We start from the raw sequence: 14,272 nt of genomic DNA on the forward strand, positions 1-14,272 counted from the left end.
GTATTAAAAGAAGTAACACCTGTAACCTGTATCAGTAACAGCTTTATCATTACACTGGTAGTTTGAAAAAGCGGTCTCTGCATCCAGACATTTATTGCAAGTTTTTGTTAATTAGTGTAACCACAGAGCTCTAGGATCTTTCATACCAATGCTGCCAAGTGAGACACTTTAGGAATACTGCAAATAAATCATTAAATAAATGACAGTTTTACAAGCATAGCTGTGTGAGAAAATAATTTTTTGGCAGCTTCTGCATGAGAGCTCAAAAATAAAGAAAAAATAATATAGCATTTATGTAGCACTTATTTTGGAAGTGAGATCATCCCTTATATCTCTGAAAGATCTTGAGCTTTTTATTCTTTCTTCATTGCTCATGCAATAGTGGAAAGATTCCTGGTGATTTCACTGAAGTGAATTTTCTACTGATTTTTAGTGGCACATTCCAATTAAAGAAGCATTTTGAAAATGTTGCTTCTGCTTTTCAGTCCCATAAATTTGTCTTAGTTTGAGCTCTAGGTCTATAGCAGAGTCTTGCTGCTGAAAGCTGTCGGACTTCAGTCTCTATGTATTTGATAGTTAGGTGCTTGATACTTTGCTGAAACGGTGTTAGCAGCTGCCCTAGTGTACTAGGAGAACTAGATGAAGAATCTAGTAGTATCGTTACTTTGGTGTTAGCTTTTGATAAATGGAGAAAAATGAAAACAAAATACAGTGCATTCCTACTTCTGTGTTTTCTAGTATATGCATTCTTCTCTCTGTTGGTCTTATTAATTGTTCTTCCTTAAGACAGAAGTTTTGGTGTAACTGCAAATAACTCAGCAGTTTATTGATTCTTAAGAAAATTATGTGGAGGAGGAAGTTAATTTGGACTTGTTTTCTGATCTTAATTCACTGGGAGTTTGTTATGGATATGATGCTAAAGCAGGTGGGAAGCTGACACTTGTAGAGTGACTTAAATCATAGAATCATTAAAGCTGGAAAAGATCTCTAAGGTCATCTAGTCCAACTATCAGCCCATCAGCACCATGCCTGCTAAATTATCCCTATGTGTCACATCTACACATTTCTTGAACATCTCCAGGGATGGTGACTGTACCACCTCCCTGAGCAGCCTGTGCCTCACTGCTCTTTCTGGGAAGAAATTTTTCCTAATACCCAACCTGAAGCTCCCTTAGCGCAGTTTGAGGCAATTAACTCCTATCCGGTTGCTTGTTACTTGGAAGAAGAGACTGACCCCACCTCACTACAACTTCCTTTCAGACAGTTGTAGATAGTGATAAGGTCTCCCCTGAATCTCCTGTTCTCCAGACTAAATAATCCCAGTTCCCTCAGCTGCTCCTCGTAAGACTTGCACTCTGGATGCTTTACCAGCTTCATTGCCCCTCACTGAAGATACTCCCACACTTGAATGTCTTTCTTGTAGTGAGGGGCCCAGAACTGAACACAGTACTTGAGTTGTGGCCTCACCAGGTCTGAGTACAGGAAGATGATAACTTTCCTAGTCCTGCTGAATACACTGATATTCCTGATACAAGCCAGGATGCCGTTGACCTTCTTGGTCACCTGGGTGCTCATGTTCAGACAGCTATCAACTAATACCTCCAGATTCTTTTGTTCCTCACAGCTTTCCAGCCATTCTGCCCTGAGGCCGTAGCTTGCATGAGATTGTTGTGGCTGAAGTGCAGGACCTATTAATAGGTCTTCTTGAACATCATACAACTAGCCTCAGTCCATCAATTCAACCTATCTGTATCCCTGTATAAAGCCTTCCTACTTTCAGGCAGGTTGACACTTCCTCCTAGCTTGGTATCATCTACAAACTTAATGGGGGTGCACTCAATTGACTTGTCCAGATAATAAAGATATTAAACAGGACTGGCCCCAATACTGACCACTGGGGAACATGACTTGTGAACAGCTTCTCTAAGAGAATGCTGTGGTAGGCAGTGTCAAAGGCTTTAATAAAGTCTTAGTAGACTATATCCACAAATGCATATATAAAACAATTTTGCTGGTCTTTGGTGGAGTGCTGCCTTTTGTAAGTTTAGGGGAATGGCCCCATTCCTTGCTGAGTCAGGGAGGGAGAGTGTCCTTCCATGAGAGTTATATGTATCTTCTTCACCAACTGAAAAAAAAGGAATTCATTGAGACAGTAGTAGTTAAGATCAGTGACTAAAGTGTCTACTCTCCATGCGTATGTTAAGTTTCCGTTGTTATGAATCCTCTTCTGCAAATAGCTTTTCATAGTGAAATTTAGTGGCAGTTGTTCAATAGCTTGTATGGCATACTGGCAAGTACTTTCTTTAGTCTGTTCTATTATGGTGAAGTAGCAAGGATAATGGTAAAACACCATAGATTTCTGAGGACAGTATACAAGTGAAGTAGTCATTACTGCAGACATTCTGACTTTCACTGTTGTATCTATGAAAGGTTACATTTCAGTAAATGAGCAGTCCTTGCAGACATTCTGCACTGGGGTTTGTAAACAATTTACTTCTGTTTAAGTAGGTATGACTTCTTACCTCCAAAATCAGTGATGATACGCACATTTTATTTAAAGTGGAATATAATCTTTCCCACTGTTCCTTTGACAGGCTTTGCCCGTAATCTTTCTGAAGGAAGCAATGCTAATTATACAGAATATGTGGCAACCAGGTGGTACCGCTCACCTGAACTCTTGCTTGGGTAAGTATAGTTTGTGAAACAGCCATGAGAAATCTTGATTCTTTGCATTTTCTCAAGCACCGTTTGTAAAATTTGTCAATGGAGAATTGTAGTTGGTTTAAAGGGAAGATTTCAAGAGAATTCCAAATTTTCATTTATACTTGCTCATTCGTTCCTATTAAGTCAGCATAAATCAGTTATATGTATTCATCTGTCTTGAGCTGAACAGTATTTAATTGACTAAAGGAAAACTGAATTATCACAAATGCCGAGGGAACAGCATGGAGCTGCGTCAGGGGAGGGGCGGCTGGGGGTCAGGGAAAGGGTCTGCACCACAGGGCGGTGGGCACGGCCCTGAGTGCTGGAGTTCAGCACTCTCAGACATTGAGTTTGATTTTGGGTAGTGCTGAGTGGAGTCAGGGGTTGGACTCCATGATCCGTGTTGGGTAGGTTCCACCTCGTGATATTCTGTGTTTCTGTAACTGGTCAGGAAGAATTTTAATAAAGTACTCAGAAGTTAGTGTGACATTGCCTATGGGAGAAGTAGTTGCATGAGGAGCAATTTAATTTCACTCTTTTATTAATCTGTAAAATTAGCGTTTCACTACTTCACAAGGTTGAACTGCATGAACAAATTCACAGGGTGCAGAAGTGTAGAAGAGGAGACTAAAGTACCTGGAATGTACGGTTTGCGATCTTTCCATTACTGTCAAGTTTTACGGCATCTTTTTCTAAATACACGAGCGTTCCAGTAAAATACAATTCTTGTATGTATAGCATATATGTATTTATATATGCGTATCCTATAAGTAAGGAATTGGCAGCCACAGGAGGAATCAGAAAAGGATTGCTAGGGGTCACTAAGATTCTTCAAGCAAAATGTTTGGTGCTGCTGCGAAACAAGTCTTTGTTTGAACCCTAGATTAACTCTGAACCAGGGAATAGACATTTATTGAATAGGTAAGGCACTGAATAATAACTATTCTGTCAAGGAAGTCCTACAACTATTCCCAGAGCTGTGTTAATCTTAATCAAATTGAGATGTAGTTGTGTTGTTATATGCAGAATGGTATGTTAAAGTTGCCAATAAAAGAAAATGCAAGGCTCAGTTTTCTGTATTTTGCAGAAAACTGAACAATTAAATTTACAGCAAAGCGTGTGTCTAACGTGTACACACACACTTACTAGTTGGAAAGGAAACATCAGTTATGGCCTTTACATTGTTGCAGCATTTTACAATTTGTCTGTATTAGAAATTAGTGTTTTAGAGGAAAGACATGAAGAGCTTGGCAGACATGGCATTTGTCTGGCCTGCAGTTTTCAGAGCTGTTTCATTAACAGAGGAAATGTAGCAGGAATCATTTCTGTGTGTAATGGACTAGATTTGATTAGTTTACAGAGGAAGGGGAGGGGTACGTGTATTTCATGAATATGACTTTAACTTTGCTTGTGTGTGTTTTTAATGCCAAGTTTTTCTGGCACAACTTGATGCCTGTTTCTTGGCAATTCTGCTCTTATTTCACAGTCATCTTAGGAAAGAGGGAAATCTCCTTCCCCTACTTTTTACCAAATCTTTATAACCGTATGTAATACTTCAGAGTCCCCAAGATTATTAAGCATTTATCTGTTATCAAACATATTTTTAATTTTTTAAATTTTAAAATGTATCACAGGGATGTTTTTGGTTTTTTAATAAACCTCAAGTTTCATGAGTGGAAAGAAATAGGTAACTATTCACAGAATATCCTAAATTGACTCACTTTGAGGAGGCTCAGGTTCTATTTCTTCAGCATCCATGCCTTTGATTGAAAATTGCAGTAGTTCACTACCCTCTACTCCTCACACAAACATCTATTCTCTATATTATGATTTTCTACCCTGTATGTGTGTGTATATATATCTTACAAACGATCTGCAAGCCCATCATTTCTTCTGACCCCACCACACAACACTGGCTGCATGCAAAGAGACCACCTGCCTGAATTTTTTCTCCAGATCCATGTGGCTTTGCTTCAGAACAGGAAATCCTTGCTTTGTGATGTTTTCATTGTCTTCACCTGTGTTTCTTAACTCATGAATAGTTTCAGGAATAGCTTCAGGGGCTTCTGTTTTCTCTCTAATCAAAACTTCACTGTAGGAAGGGTGAAGCAAAGATTGTTATATTTCTATCCCCTCATAGGCCAGATCCAGTGTGTCTATCAATCTAATAAAAACAATGGAATAAAGCAATGTAGTGCAGAAATACAACACAGTCATTAACCTCTGGAGATTAAAAGAAGTTAGTACTAGTTTAACTTTCATAACTGCATCTTTATTAAAAAGGTTATTCTTGTATGTATGCTGTTGTTGTTGTTTTAAAAAAGGTAACTGAATCCTTGGGGATACCTAAGAATTCTTGTCCTGCCTTTTCAAGCAGCAGTATGTCAAGCAATCCAGTGCAGAAACAGAGAACTTGGTATTTGAGATTGCTTCTTTAATGTCAGGTTTTATTTTTTCTGAGCTGTAAGGAAGCAGGCCGTGGAAAACAGCCAGTGAATTAAAACAGCTTGGTAAGAAGATGGTATCAGTGAGTGAAAAACAATTTATGTTCACTTTTTAGAGCCCCATATGGGAAGGCTGTGGATATGTGGTCTGTGGGCTGCATTCTGGGTGAGCTGAGTGATGGACAGCCCTTGTTCCCAGGGGAGAGTGAGATTGACCAGCTCTTTACCATTCAGAAGGTGCTAGGCCCGCTGCCAGCTGAGCAGATGAAGCTCTTCTACAGCAACCCACGCTTCCATGGACTGAGGGTAAGAGATAGCTTTGTTCTTTTCTTTTTATTAATCTACTCACACGATATTTACACTGTTGTTGTCATAAAGGTTATTTTCATTTAGAGTGTGTGCCATGTTTTCTGTTGCGTGTATTTTTGTGCAACCACAGGATATTTAGATCATGGAGTGTTCATAATTCAAAGTTAAATTCTAATTATACCAGTACTGGGAGGCATAAGTAAGTTCATTTTGCTGTTAAAAGCTGAGTTTAAACAGATCTATTTCTTTAACTTTTCTTGTCTTGAATGTTAGCGAATGTGCCAAGCCTGAAGTTACTGTGCACTGTGAAGTTTAGTGGCACATTTGTATGTTTGAAGTGTGCCGGCTCTCTTAAGTCTGCTGTGATGGCAAAACCTGGGCCTCGGATGCTGTTATGATGATAGGGGAGCTTTATGCCTTTTTACTTGAATTCCTGGAGAATTAATGTAAGCCGTACAAGTAAGAAAGCTGCTTGTTCCCATTTCAGGAGTTTGACAATGCCATGAATTAAACAGAAGCTCGCTAGTGTGGAGAAGCTGTTTAAAGTGGCAAAATGCCGGATAGAATATGTATATTTAAAAATAACAAAATAAACATTGTCTTTAATAATGCCTGTCAATGATTGTATTTGTGTTGTCTTGTTCCATTTTGGTTATCTCTTCTTTGTCTTTCTTTTTTTTTTTTTTTCCTTTAACAAATGCTGCTTACAGAATGTTATGATCTTGATGAATTATATGAAATTGTTAATATAAAATCCAATAAAGAGACATAACAATGTCTTAGGAGACCTGATCTGTGGTAAAGATTGGAGTTTTACTCCATAAAAGAGAAAACAGAACGACAAAGAGGTGCACCTAGCTATCTTATAATGCATTAAAGTTTGCCATAAATTATGATTAGCTGGTAATAATAGCAAAACTAATAGTTGGATTAAGGTTTTCGGTGAGTTATTTTAGCTAAAACAATAGTTAATGCCTAAGATTCTTTGATGAAGCTTGCACACCCTTCATCACAGGATTTTATAAAACAGTAACACAGCTGTTGCCAAGGTAATGTATGTTTTTGATCCTGCTTAGAAAAGGGCTGTAAAGGATTTTGTTTTTTTAAAAAAATATATCTTCTAAAGCAGTGCTTCACAAGCTGCAAGCTAAATAAAATATTCTCTTTTCAGCATTATTTTACAAGAATTCTAGTTGTACAGTGTAATCTTACTTGCCTAAATGCTGTGCAATGTCTTAGGATGAAAATGAAGTATCTTTGTTATGTAGCTTTATAGTAAGGTAATTCAAGAAGACAGCATGGACCTAATGTGATTAGCTCAGGGTTGAGTGTCATCAGTGTCTGTTCATATCCTGGATTAATGTTTTATTACTTGGCCTCAGACATATTGCTGCCTTTTCATTCCCATCTGCAAAGTCATGGTAACCTAATGATAACAACAGTGAAGCGACGGTGCGCCTTCTAAAAGAGAGTACTTTTGGAATACTGAAGTCTGAATAATGACTTCAATATGAAAAATACTACAAAAATGTTGATCCGGAATATCATTTTTGTTACTTAATTGAAAAAAATATTCCATGTTTTAAGGCAACATTTCAAGTACAGACGAGTTTTTTTTTAATAATAGCACTTAATAGTGGAAGATGCTCAGTTGTAGTGAATAGAAGCAATGCTGTGATCATGCAGATTATTGTTTACAAGCTGGCACTGGGTGTTCGCATGATGAAAACTAGTCCTTCAATGGAAATGTTTATCCACGTGGTTATCTATCAGCTTTATGAATCTCTCTCATAACTGTAAGTACTGCCATATTGTAGCACATGATTTAAAAAATTCTTATTCAAATACTCCAGCTCTACATGCACAGGTGTAAAGATGCCACATTTGCATACTTCATCTTCCTGCTTATTTCCTCCAGTCGTGCATATACACACTGTTTTCATCACTTCTGAGGATTAGGTAGTAGTTAGTTATATCTCTTCAGTCTGTTTGAGGAAGCAAACATACATGCTATGTTGAAGACCCAAGAAAATAATCTTGTATTGGAAAGAATTTACAGGCTCATATGTTTATGGAAATGTGAGTGGTAATGTGGAGCTGTAGTATTATTCTACGAGTTAGTTACAACTATGATGGAGGACATGAACAAACCCAGTGAATGGCAATCACACACTGCATGTCTTTGGCACATTTTAATGTTTCTCTGTTCATTCCAGAAGTAAAATCTGATTTATAATGTTCACTCTATGCGAGTACAGAAATATTTTGCCCACGTGGATAGACTGAAGAACAGGGTTTGTTTTACTTAGAAGAATACTGCACTTAAAATAAAATAGTGCCTTAAAACAAGTTAGTGCCTCCTGAAAATCTATTTTCTTTATGTAAACTAGGGGAGGAAGAATGGAAGGCTTGGTTCACCTAGGCTGCTATCTAAGATCAACAAGGCAGACTTGGACTTAAAAGTAAATAATTAAAATAAACTTTTCTGTAATTAAGAAACCACTTTAAAAGAAAGTAAAGTAAAAAGAAAAATACAGAGCCTGTTTAGGAGCAAGCACGTTCAAACTAATGTTCTTTCATTTTCCTTCAAAGCTCACATAGTATAATTTATGAAAAGTAATGCCAGTACAAACAAAGGATTGCACTTCATAGTGGTCTAACATTTACATACTTGCAGTGCATGTACAATGCATTCTGCTTCCAAACAAAATACATTTTTGGAAGTGGATACATGTACTGCTGGATTACTCTTCAAAGCAAGGATTTGAAGTCATACTCTGAGGAAGGTGTACATGTAAATATATGCACCTGGCTGTAAGGATCCTTTAAACATGCAGAAATGAGTGTAAAGGAATAAAAATGTTTAAGACTTCCTGCTCGTTGATAGTTCAGACCAAATGTATAGCTGTTGTATGTTTTTGTACTGTGGCAAATTTCTGTATAGAACGTGTTTTCAATGTTCGTATTTGTTGGGGTTTTTCTGTTGTTGTTTCTGTTGTCTTAATCACTGACCCAGATTTTGTGGTTATCTTACATTTTCAGCGATTTTAGATGTAACTCAATATTTTATGTGGATATGTTTTATGTATGACTTGAGTCCATTTGGACATTAAGCAATGGCTTTTTATGTATCGAGGATGGGATTGCCAGTGCATATTCCCTGTTGTCAGTACTCTAGCTTTGATGTGTTAACTTAAGGGGGCTTTTTAGAAAACTCATAGTTAAGATGTGGATGGGATCAAGCCAGGCTGCAACTGAAGCACTTGAATACTTTTGGGCAAATACCACAACTCCAGGAACTGCAAATGAAGTATCTGGATCTCAGCTGCATTGTTTAGGATGAACTGTAATTAATACCAATCAGCTGTCTCGCTGTTGTTTGGCTTAGTTTTTCCTGAAGTTTCCCTGGCATTCAAATGTGCAGTTTTTTCTAAAAGCAGCATAAGTTGCAAAAATGAAGATTTTTTTTTTTTTTTGGTGCTCATCTTGGAAATCCTGCCTTAATTTCTAATTCTGAAAATACTGGAATATTTGTGTTTAGCTTTTAAATTTGAAGTTACCTCACCGAAATCAGTTTACCTGTTTGTTTGATGTCAGTTCCATGCACGCCATAATCTGGAATTGGATCTCTGATGCCTGTTTTTTCTAGCTCATTGTATTTGATGTTATTTTACAACGTAGATATACTGAGTAGATTTTCTTTCATTTGATTAAAAAAAGAAAGACTGTTTTCATATCATTTGACTACAGCCTTGTTTACCAAGCAAACAACACAAAACAAAAAAATCCTGTGCATTGTATTTTTTTTTTCTTCCTCAAATCTTTCCTGCCTGCTCTTGTTTCTAGACGGTTAGGACTGGCTTCAAGTACTGCCTGGTTTTGTCAAGTCTGTAGTTGACCAAAACTGTCCCTGAGCAGAGCACACTTCGTGACGTTGCCAATTCATTCCTACTGCAACGTGATCGCAGGAGTAATCCCAAACCTTTCTGCATAGTTGCTATTCCATTTTTGTGAGGTTTTTTCACTTATAAACATTTTGGAATTGTCAATCAATCTTTGGTATTTAATTATTACTACATTCACGCAAAAGCAAAATTATCTAATAACCATTTCTAAAGTCTTTTCTTGGGTAGATGTTACCTATGTTATTTCTGAATCTATCTTAAAGCACCCACCTCACGTCAATCATAGTGCCACAAATACATTTATAGATCTAAGTTAATGACTTGTCAATTGAGAGAGGTTCCTTGGCTGCCCTACTAATCAAAAATACTTTCTTTGGTTGTCTAGATTCGTGTCATACACCAGCAGTTATTTCTTTCATCATGTTTTGTAATGTTTCAGAAATTATGAACTGTTTTCAATTAGGTTGCATGCCTTTATTCACTGTATAGTTTATATTTTTTTAATGTTGTATTAATCTATACCTCATTTGCATTCTCAATATATTTTTATGGTGTATTACTTTGACAGTTTCCTGCAGTCAATCATCCACAATCTTTAGAGAGAAGATACTTGGGAATTTTAAGTGGTGTTTTGCTCGATCTTATGAAGGTAAACAAATATATTTATTTTCTCTCTGTAATATAAAGGGAAAGATGTCACTTCCTTAATAGAGTGCATTTTAGAAGTACTTGTGAATTTCCTTTTGAGATGTTTTGGTATCACCACCATCTATAGTCAGGCTTGATACTTCTTAGGAATCAGGAAAATATCCCCTGCAAATGCCAGGAGAATCTGTCCAAACTTGTCTGGTTTGATAAGCAATGTATATTCCAGACAAAAGAACTGCCATCATTTGTGTCGGCATGCACACCGACAACCATTCAGATGCACAGATCACCTTACTAATGCAGGAGGATGAACTCTCAACCTGTGATAAATCTAGATAAATCCACAGCGAATAAAGATTAGATTAACCTGAGTTATTATTGTTCATTTCTGGATAAGCATGAGGATATGGACAGTAGATGCACAGTAAACTTTTTGCCTGTCTGAGGTCTTAATGTAGTTATTACCACTCACCTCTACAAAGCACATTATTTAAGTTGCTCTTCAGTCCTGTTTTGAAACATACCAGCTAGTTCCCCGTGGCCAGGCTAGGATATGGTTCTGAGTTTCTTGCAGTGGTCCAGGAAAAGCCTGCTTTCCTCAGAATGGCTGAACAATGTCAAAACTTCACTATGGTGAGCTGTAGTACAATCCTTCTGTTATTTCAGCCACAGAAAACTGAAGGAGATTCACAGTGACAAAAATTATGTTTGGAATGAATGTATTCTATTTTCTAGTTCACATAAACTTTTTTTTTTTCCCCCAGCACTATAATTAACTGTAACTCAAGCTGTAGTAGCACATATTGCTCAACTGCCATTTCAAGATGGTTCCTCATAACATAACACGTGCTGGGGATTGCTTTTTCTTTTTTTCATTTTACACTAATTTTATATGTTACATGGCAATGTCTTTTGGGTTCTTCTGATGTGATATAAAAGATGAGTTGCAAAATGAAGCATCAAATGTTAAGGAAACAGATTTCTAAATAATCCCTTTTTTTTTTTTTTTTTTTTTAATTTACAAAAATTTTTTAAAATTTTTTGTCCTAATCACTCTATATACGGTGAGAAAAGGTCAGGGATCCTGTGGAGGGGCTATTTTGTTTGATCTACATTACACAGTTGAGAAGTTGAAACATTGTTAAAGAATGAGCAGGAGACTTAGAATAAAAGAACAGAAAGCACCTGTGGTTAAGTTGCATGCTGCAAATGCTCTACATATTTTGCTATGTGCCTTTCTCTTCCCCAGGCACTGGACAGTCTGGCAGTTATTCACAGTTGCTATGTTCCTTGTTATCTGCATTCCCAAGGAGCTCAGTTCTGATTACTAGATTACTGAATAATTCATGCCCCAATTTATGTCAGCTAGCACTGACATATGTATCTCTAGATCTGTATATATCAACATTTAGAGAGCATTTCTGGACTAGATTAATGAAGAGTCATTCATTTGCTGCTGTTGCTTTGCTGCTCCTCTCTTCACAAATCATGTTCTTTTGCAAGCATGCGCTTGGAAATTTGAATATGATGACTTGGGAGAAAAAGAAGTTGAATATTTCATGCTTATTCATATAATCTGTCATTCAGTTTCTCCTTTGTTCATCAGCACACCTTTTTTTTTTTTTTTTTTTCCCTGTGCTTCCATTTTCTGCTAGAATACCTGAATAATGTATATATGTTTTACGCTTGCTTTAACTGTAGTTGGTCTTCAGCCTTCCTTATGTCATCCATTATACCGAAGCAGTGCGTTTATGCTCTTTCTGTGTTGTCCTTGGCTTAATTTCTTACACATCGCCTATTTTGAGTTTTTCTTCATTAAAAAACTCCCAATTTTGTCAAGCTGAGCATGCTTGACATTTTGCAGTGTGATGGCCGGTGAGATGTTTTGTTCCTGCACTCAGGAAGTTTTCTTGGACAGCTGTCTTCAGATGGCAGTTTTTCAGGAGATTGTCTTGGAATCCCCCTACAGAAGTCAAAGTCTGCAGTCTTAAAGTTGTGGGTCCTGTCACTGATGCTTAACTGTCTCACCCTTCATTTGAATCCTAATGATAAACCCCTCAGGGTTGTTACATCTCAGACTGTCTTCTGTGATCAGATTAGCCTCCAGTACTTTACTGTCAGTGAACAGCAAGTCAAGTAAAGTGAAGGCCCACTAACTCTTGTTTGGTTTGCCTCTCCAGCAGTTAAATTAGAAAATGCTACCAACGTAGTCTAGAAGTCTCCTGAGTAGTTGAAGTCTGCTGTGAGGATGAGGAGCTATACTCTGCTTCTTGTTGTAGGAGGAGTCATCCTCTTTATCTTAGATGTGTAGCTGATAGCAAATCCCTGCTGTAACACCACAAATATTGGTTTTCCCTTCTAACCCTGACCCAGATTCTGAGTGGGTATACCTTTAGTCTCGTGCTGTCACTCAGTAAAAATTAGGAACCAGTTTAGTTGGAGTGCTACTCCTCTTCTTCACTACCTCCTAGCTTCTGATGCCAGCCATACCCATAAGTGACCATGACCCAGCCATCAGCCTTGTTCGCCACCACTGCTCTGTGATTCCAGTCAGTTTCTGAGCCCTATGATTGCCTATGGGCTTTAGTTTTCCTTGCTTGTGCTCCAGCTTCTGCAAGTTAGTTTACAAGGCACTTGAGGTAAGCCTATGACCATCCATAAGTGGGCCACTTGTATCGCAGTAGTGATGAGTGCCACAAAGAAATAAGGAAAGAAGAAATGAATCGTTCAGTACACAGCTTGTCACCTGAGAAAGGCAGATACTGCATACTGTATGACTGAACTGCACAGGAATGCCAGACGCTTTTTCCATTTTGGTGTGCAGGGATCCTGTGTAGGGAAAACTAGTTTGTGGTCAAGTGGATGAATATTATATTAATGCATATACAGATAGCCATTGCGCGTGTGTGCACACAGAGTTATTCTCTGTTCAACCAATACAGCCCTTAAAAAAGAGCTGCTGTTTTTATTCAATGGCCATTCAAACTTTCATCCTTGCTGACGGTCACGCATCCAAGATGTGTTACGTGTGGTCCCATTTCTGCAAGGAAACATTAGAAGTTATCAAAATCAGCAAATTGTTTTTTGATTTTGTGATTAGGTGTTCTCTGTGTGTCAGAAAAGTCAGTATGTTCAGAATCACAGCTGATCTAATGGAATCATAAGGCACATGTTATTCTGAGTACATTGTAAACAGTTTAGATGATCCTTTAAAAACACGAATGAACTTGAACCTTTACTGAAATAAAAACCAACTCACATTTGTATATGTTTTTAAAAATTATACACTGTAAAGGAATTTTTGAACATTTAATACTGCTCGTGTATGCGTGTTCTTTTTGTTAAGCCTGTTTCGTTGGCAGTATTATAGTAATGGTAATTCAATACTCTTTGTTTTAATAATGTTTTATTGTATGTCCTGAAAAGTATCTTTAAAATCACATATTTTTAACATCTATATATATATAGGTACATGTATAGTTTTCCATTTACATCTTTTTTTGTTTTAAACATGTTAAGCGCAAATTTATAGCGTGTGAGTATGTTCCCTTATGTTCCTTAGAATATAATACTTCTGAAAGTCTTCATTTTGTATCATGTGTATTTAAATGCAGTATGAAATTATTCTGGTACCCACATGTAATCACAGACGGTCTGGAGATTAAAAAGCTATTCCATTAACGTTCTTTATTTTACTTTATTGTTGTTGACACAAATACGGATAGTAACATTTAAACTTTCGGATTTATTTTCCAAAGAACTTACTGAAGTTAGATCCAGCAGACAGATACTTGACAGAACAATGTTTGAACCATCCTTCATTTCAAACACAAAGACTCTTGGATCGCTGTGGAAGCTCACCTTCACGGTCAGCTAAAAGAAAGCCTTACCACGTCGACAGCAACACATTATCTAACAGGTAAACGTAGTCGTTTGACCCTTAAACACTGATATTTTCTGTGTTAATGAGTAAGTTGCAACAGTGCTTACACAGAATATTATCTTCAAGAAAATTAGTTATTTTGTAGTTTAAGTACATTGCAATGTATATGCTGTTCCATGCTGCTTCACTGAACAAAGAAGGCAGACATAGTTTTATTATTACAGTTATTCAAGCTGAAATTTTTTGTTAGCTATATTCATCAGGCTGAATGCATCTGGGGATTTAAAAAAAGAAAAAAAAGTAAAAGTTTTTTCTCACATGACGATAAGAAAATAATTTGGCTTACTCACCTTAAAAAAGTTAGCTTCTTTTCTGAACAA

The 14,272-nt window shown here is 37.1% G+C and overlaps 1 protein-coding gene across 4 annotated transcripts in view; it reads left to right on the forward strand.

The window, feature by feature from the left end:
- The window catches only part of CDKL5 (cyclin dependent kinase like 5), a 123,824-nt gene that overhangs the window by 80,354 nt on the left and 29,198 nt on the right, over nt 1-14,272 (forward strand). For all 4 annotated transcript variants that reach the window (XM_042867097.1, XM_042867099.1, XM_042867096.1 and 1 more), the window contains exons 8-11: nt 2,595-2,685; nt 5,264-5,453; nt 9,930-10,010; nt 13,768-13,928. In XM_042867097.1, the coding sequence (XP_042723031.1) occupies nt 2,595-2,685; nt 5,264-5,453; nt 9,930-10,010; nt 13,768-13,928 (523 nt within the window). The remainder of the gene's footprint in view (nt 1-2,594; nt 2,686-5,263; nt 5,454-9,929; nt 10,011-13,767; nt 13,929-14,272) is intronic.

The sequence above is a fragment of the Lagopus leucura genome, unplaced genomic scaffold (assembly GCF_019238085.1).
Source record: "Lagopus leucura isolate 7727_CA_CO unplaced genomic scaffold, USGS_WTPT01 Super-Scaffold_100001, whole genome shotgun sequence".
Taxonomy (NCBI): Eukaryota; Metazoa; Chordata; class Aves; order Galliformes; family Phasianidae; genus Lagopus; species Lagopus leucura.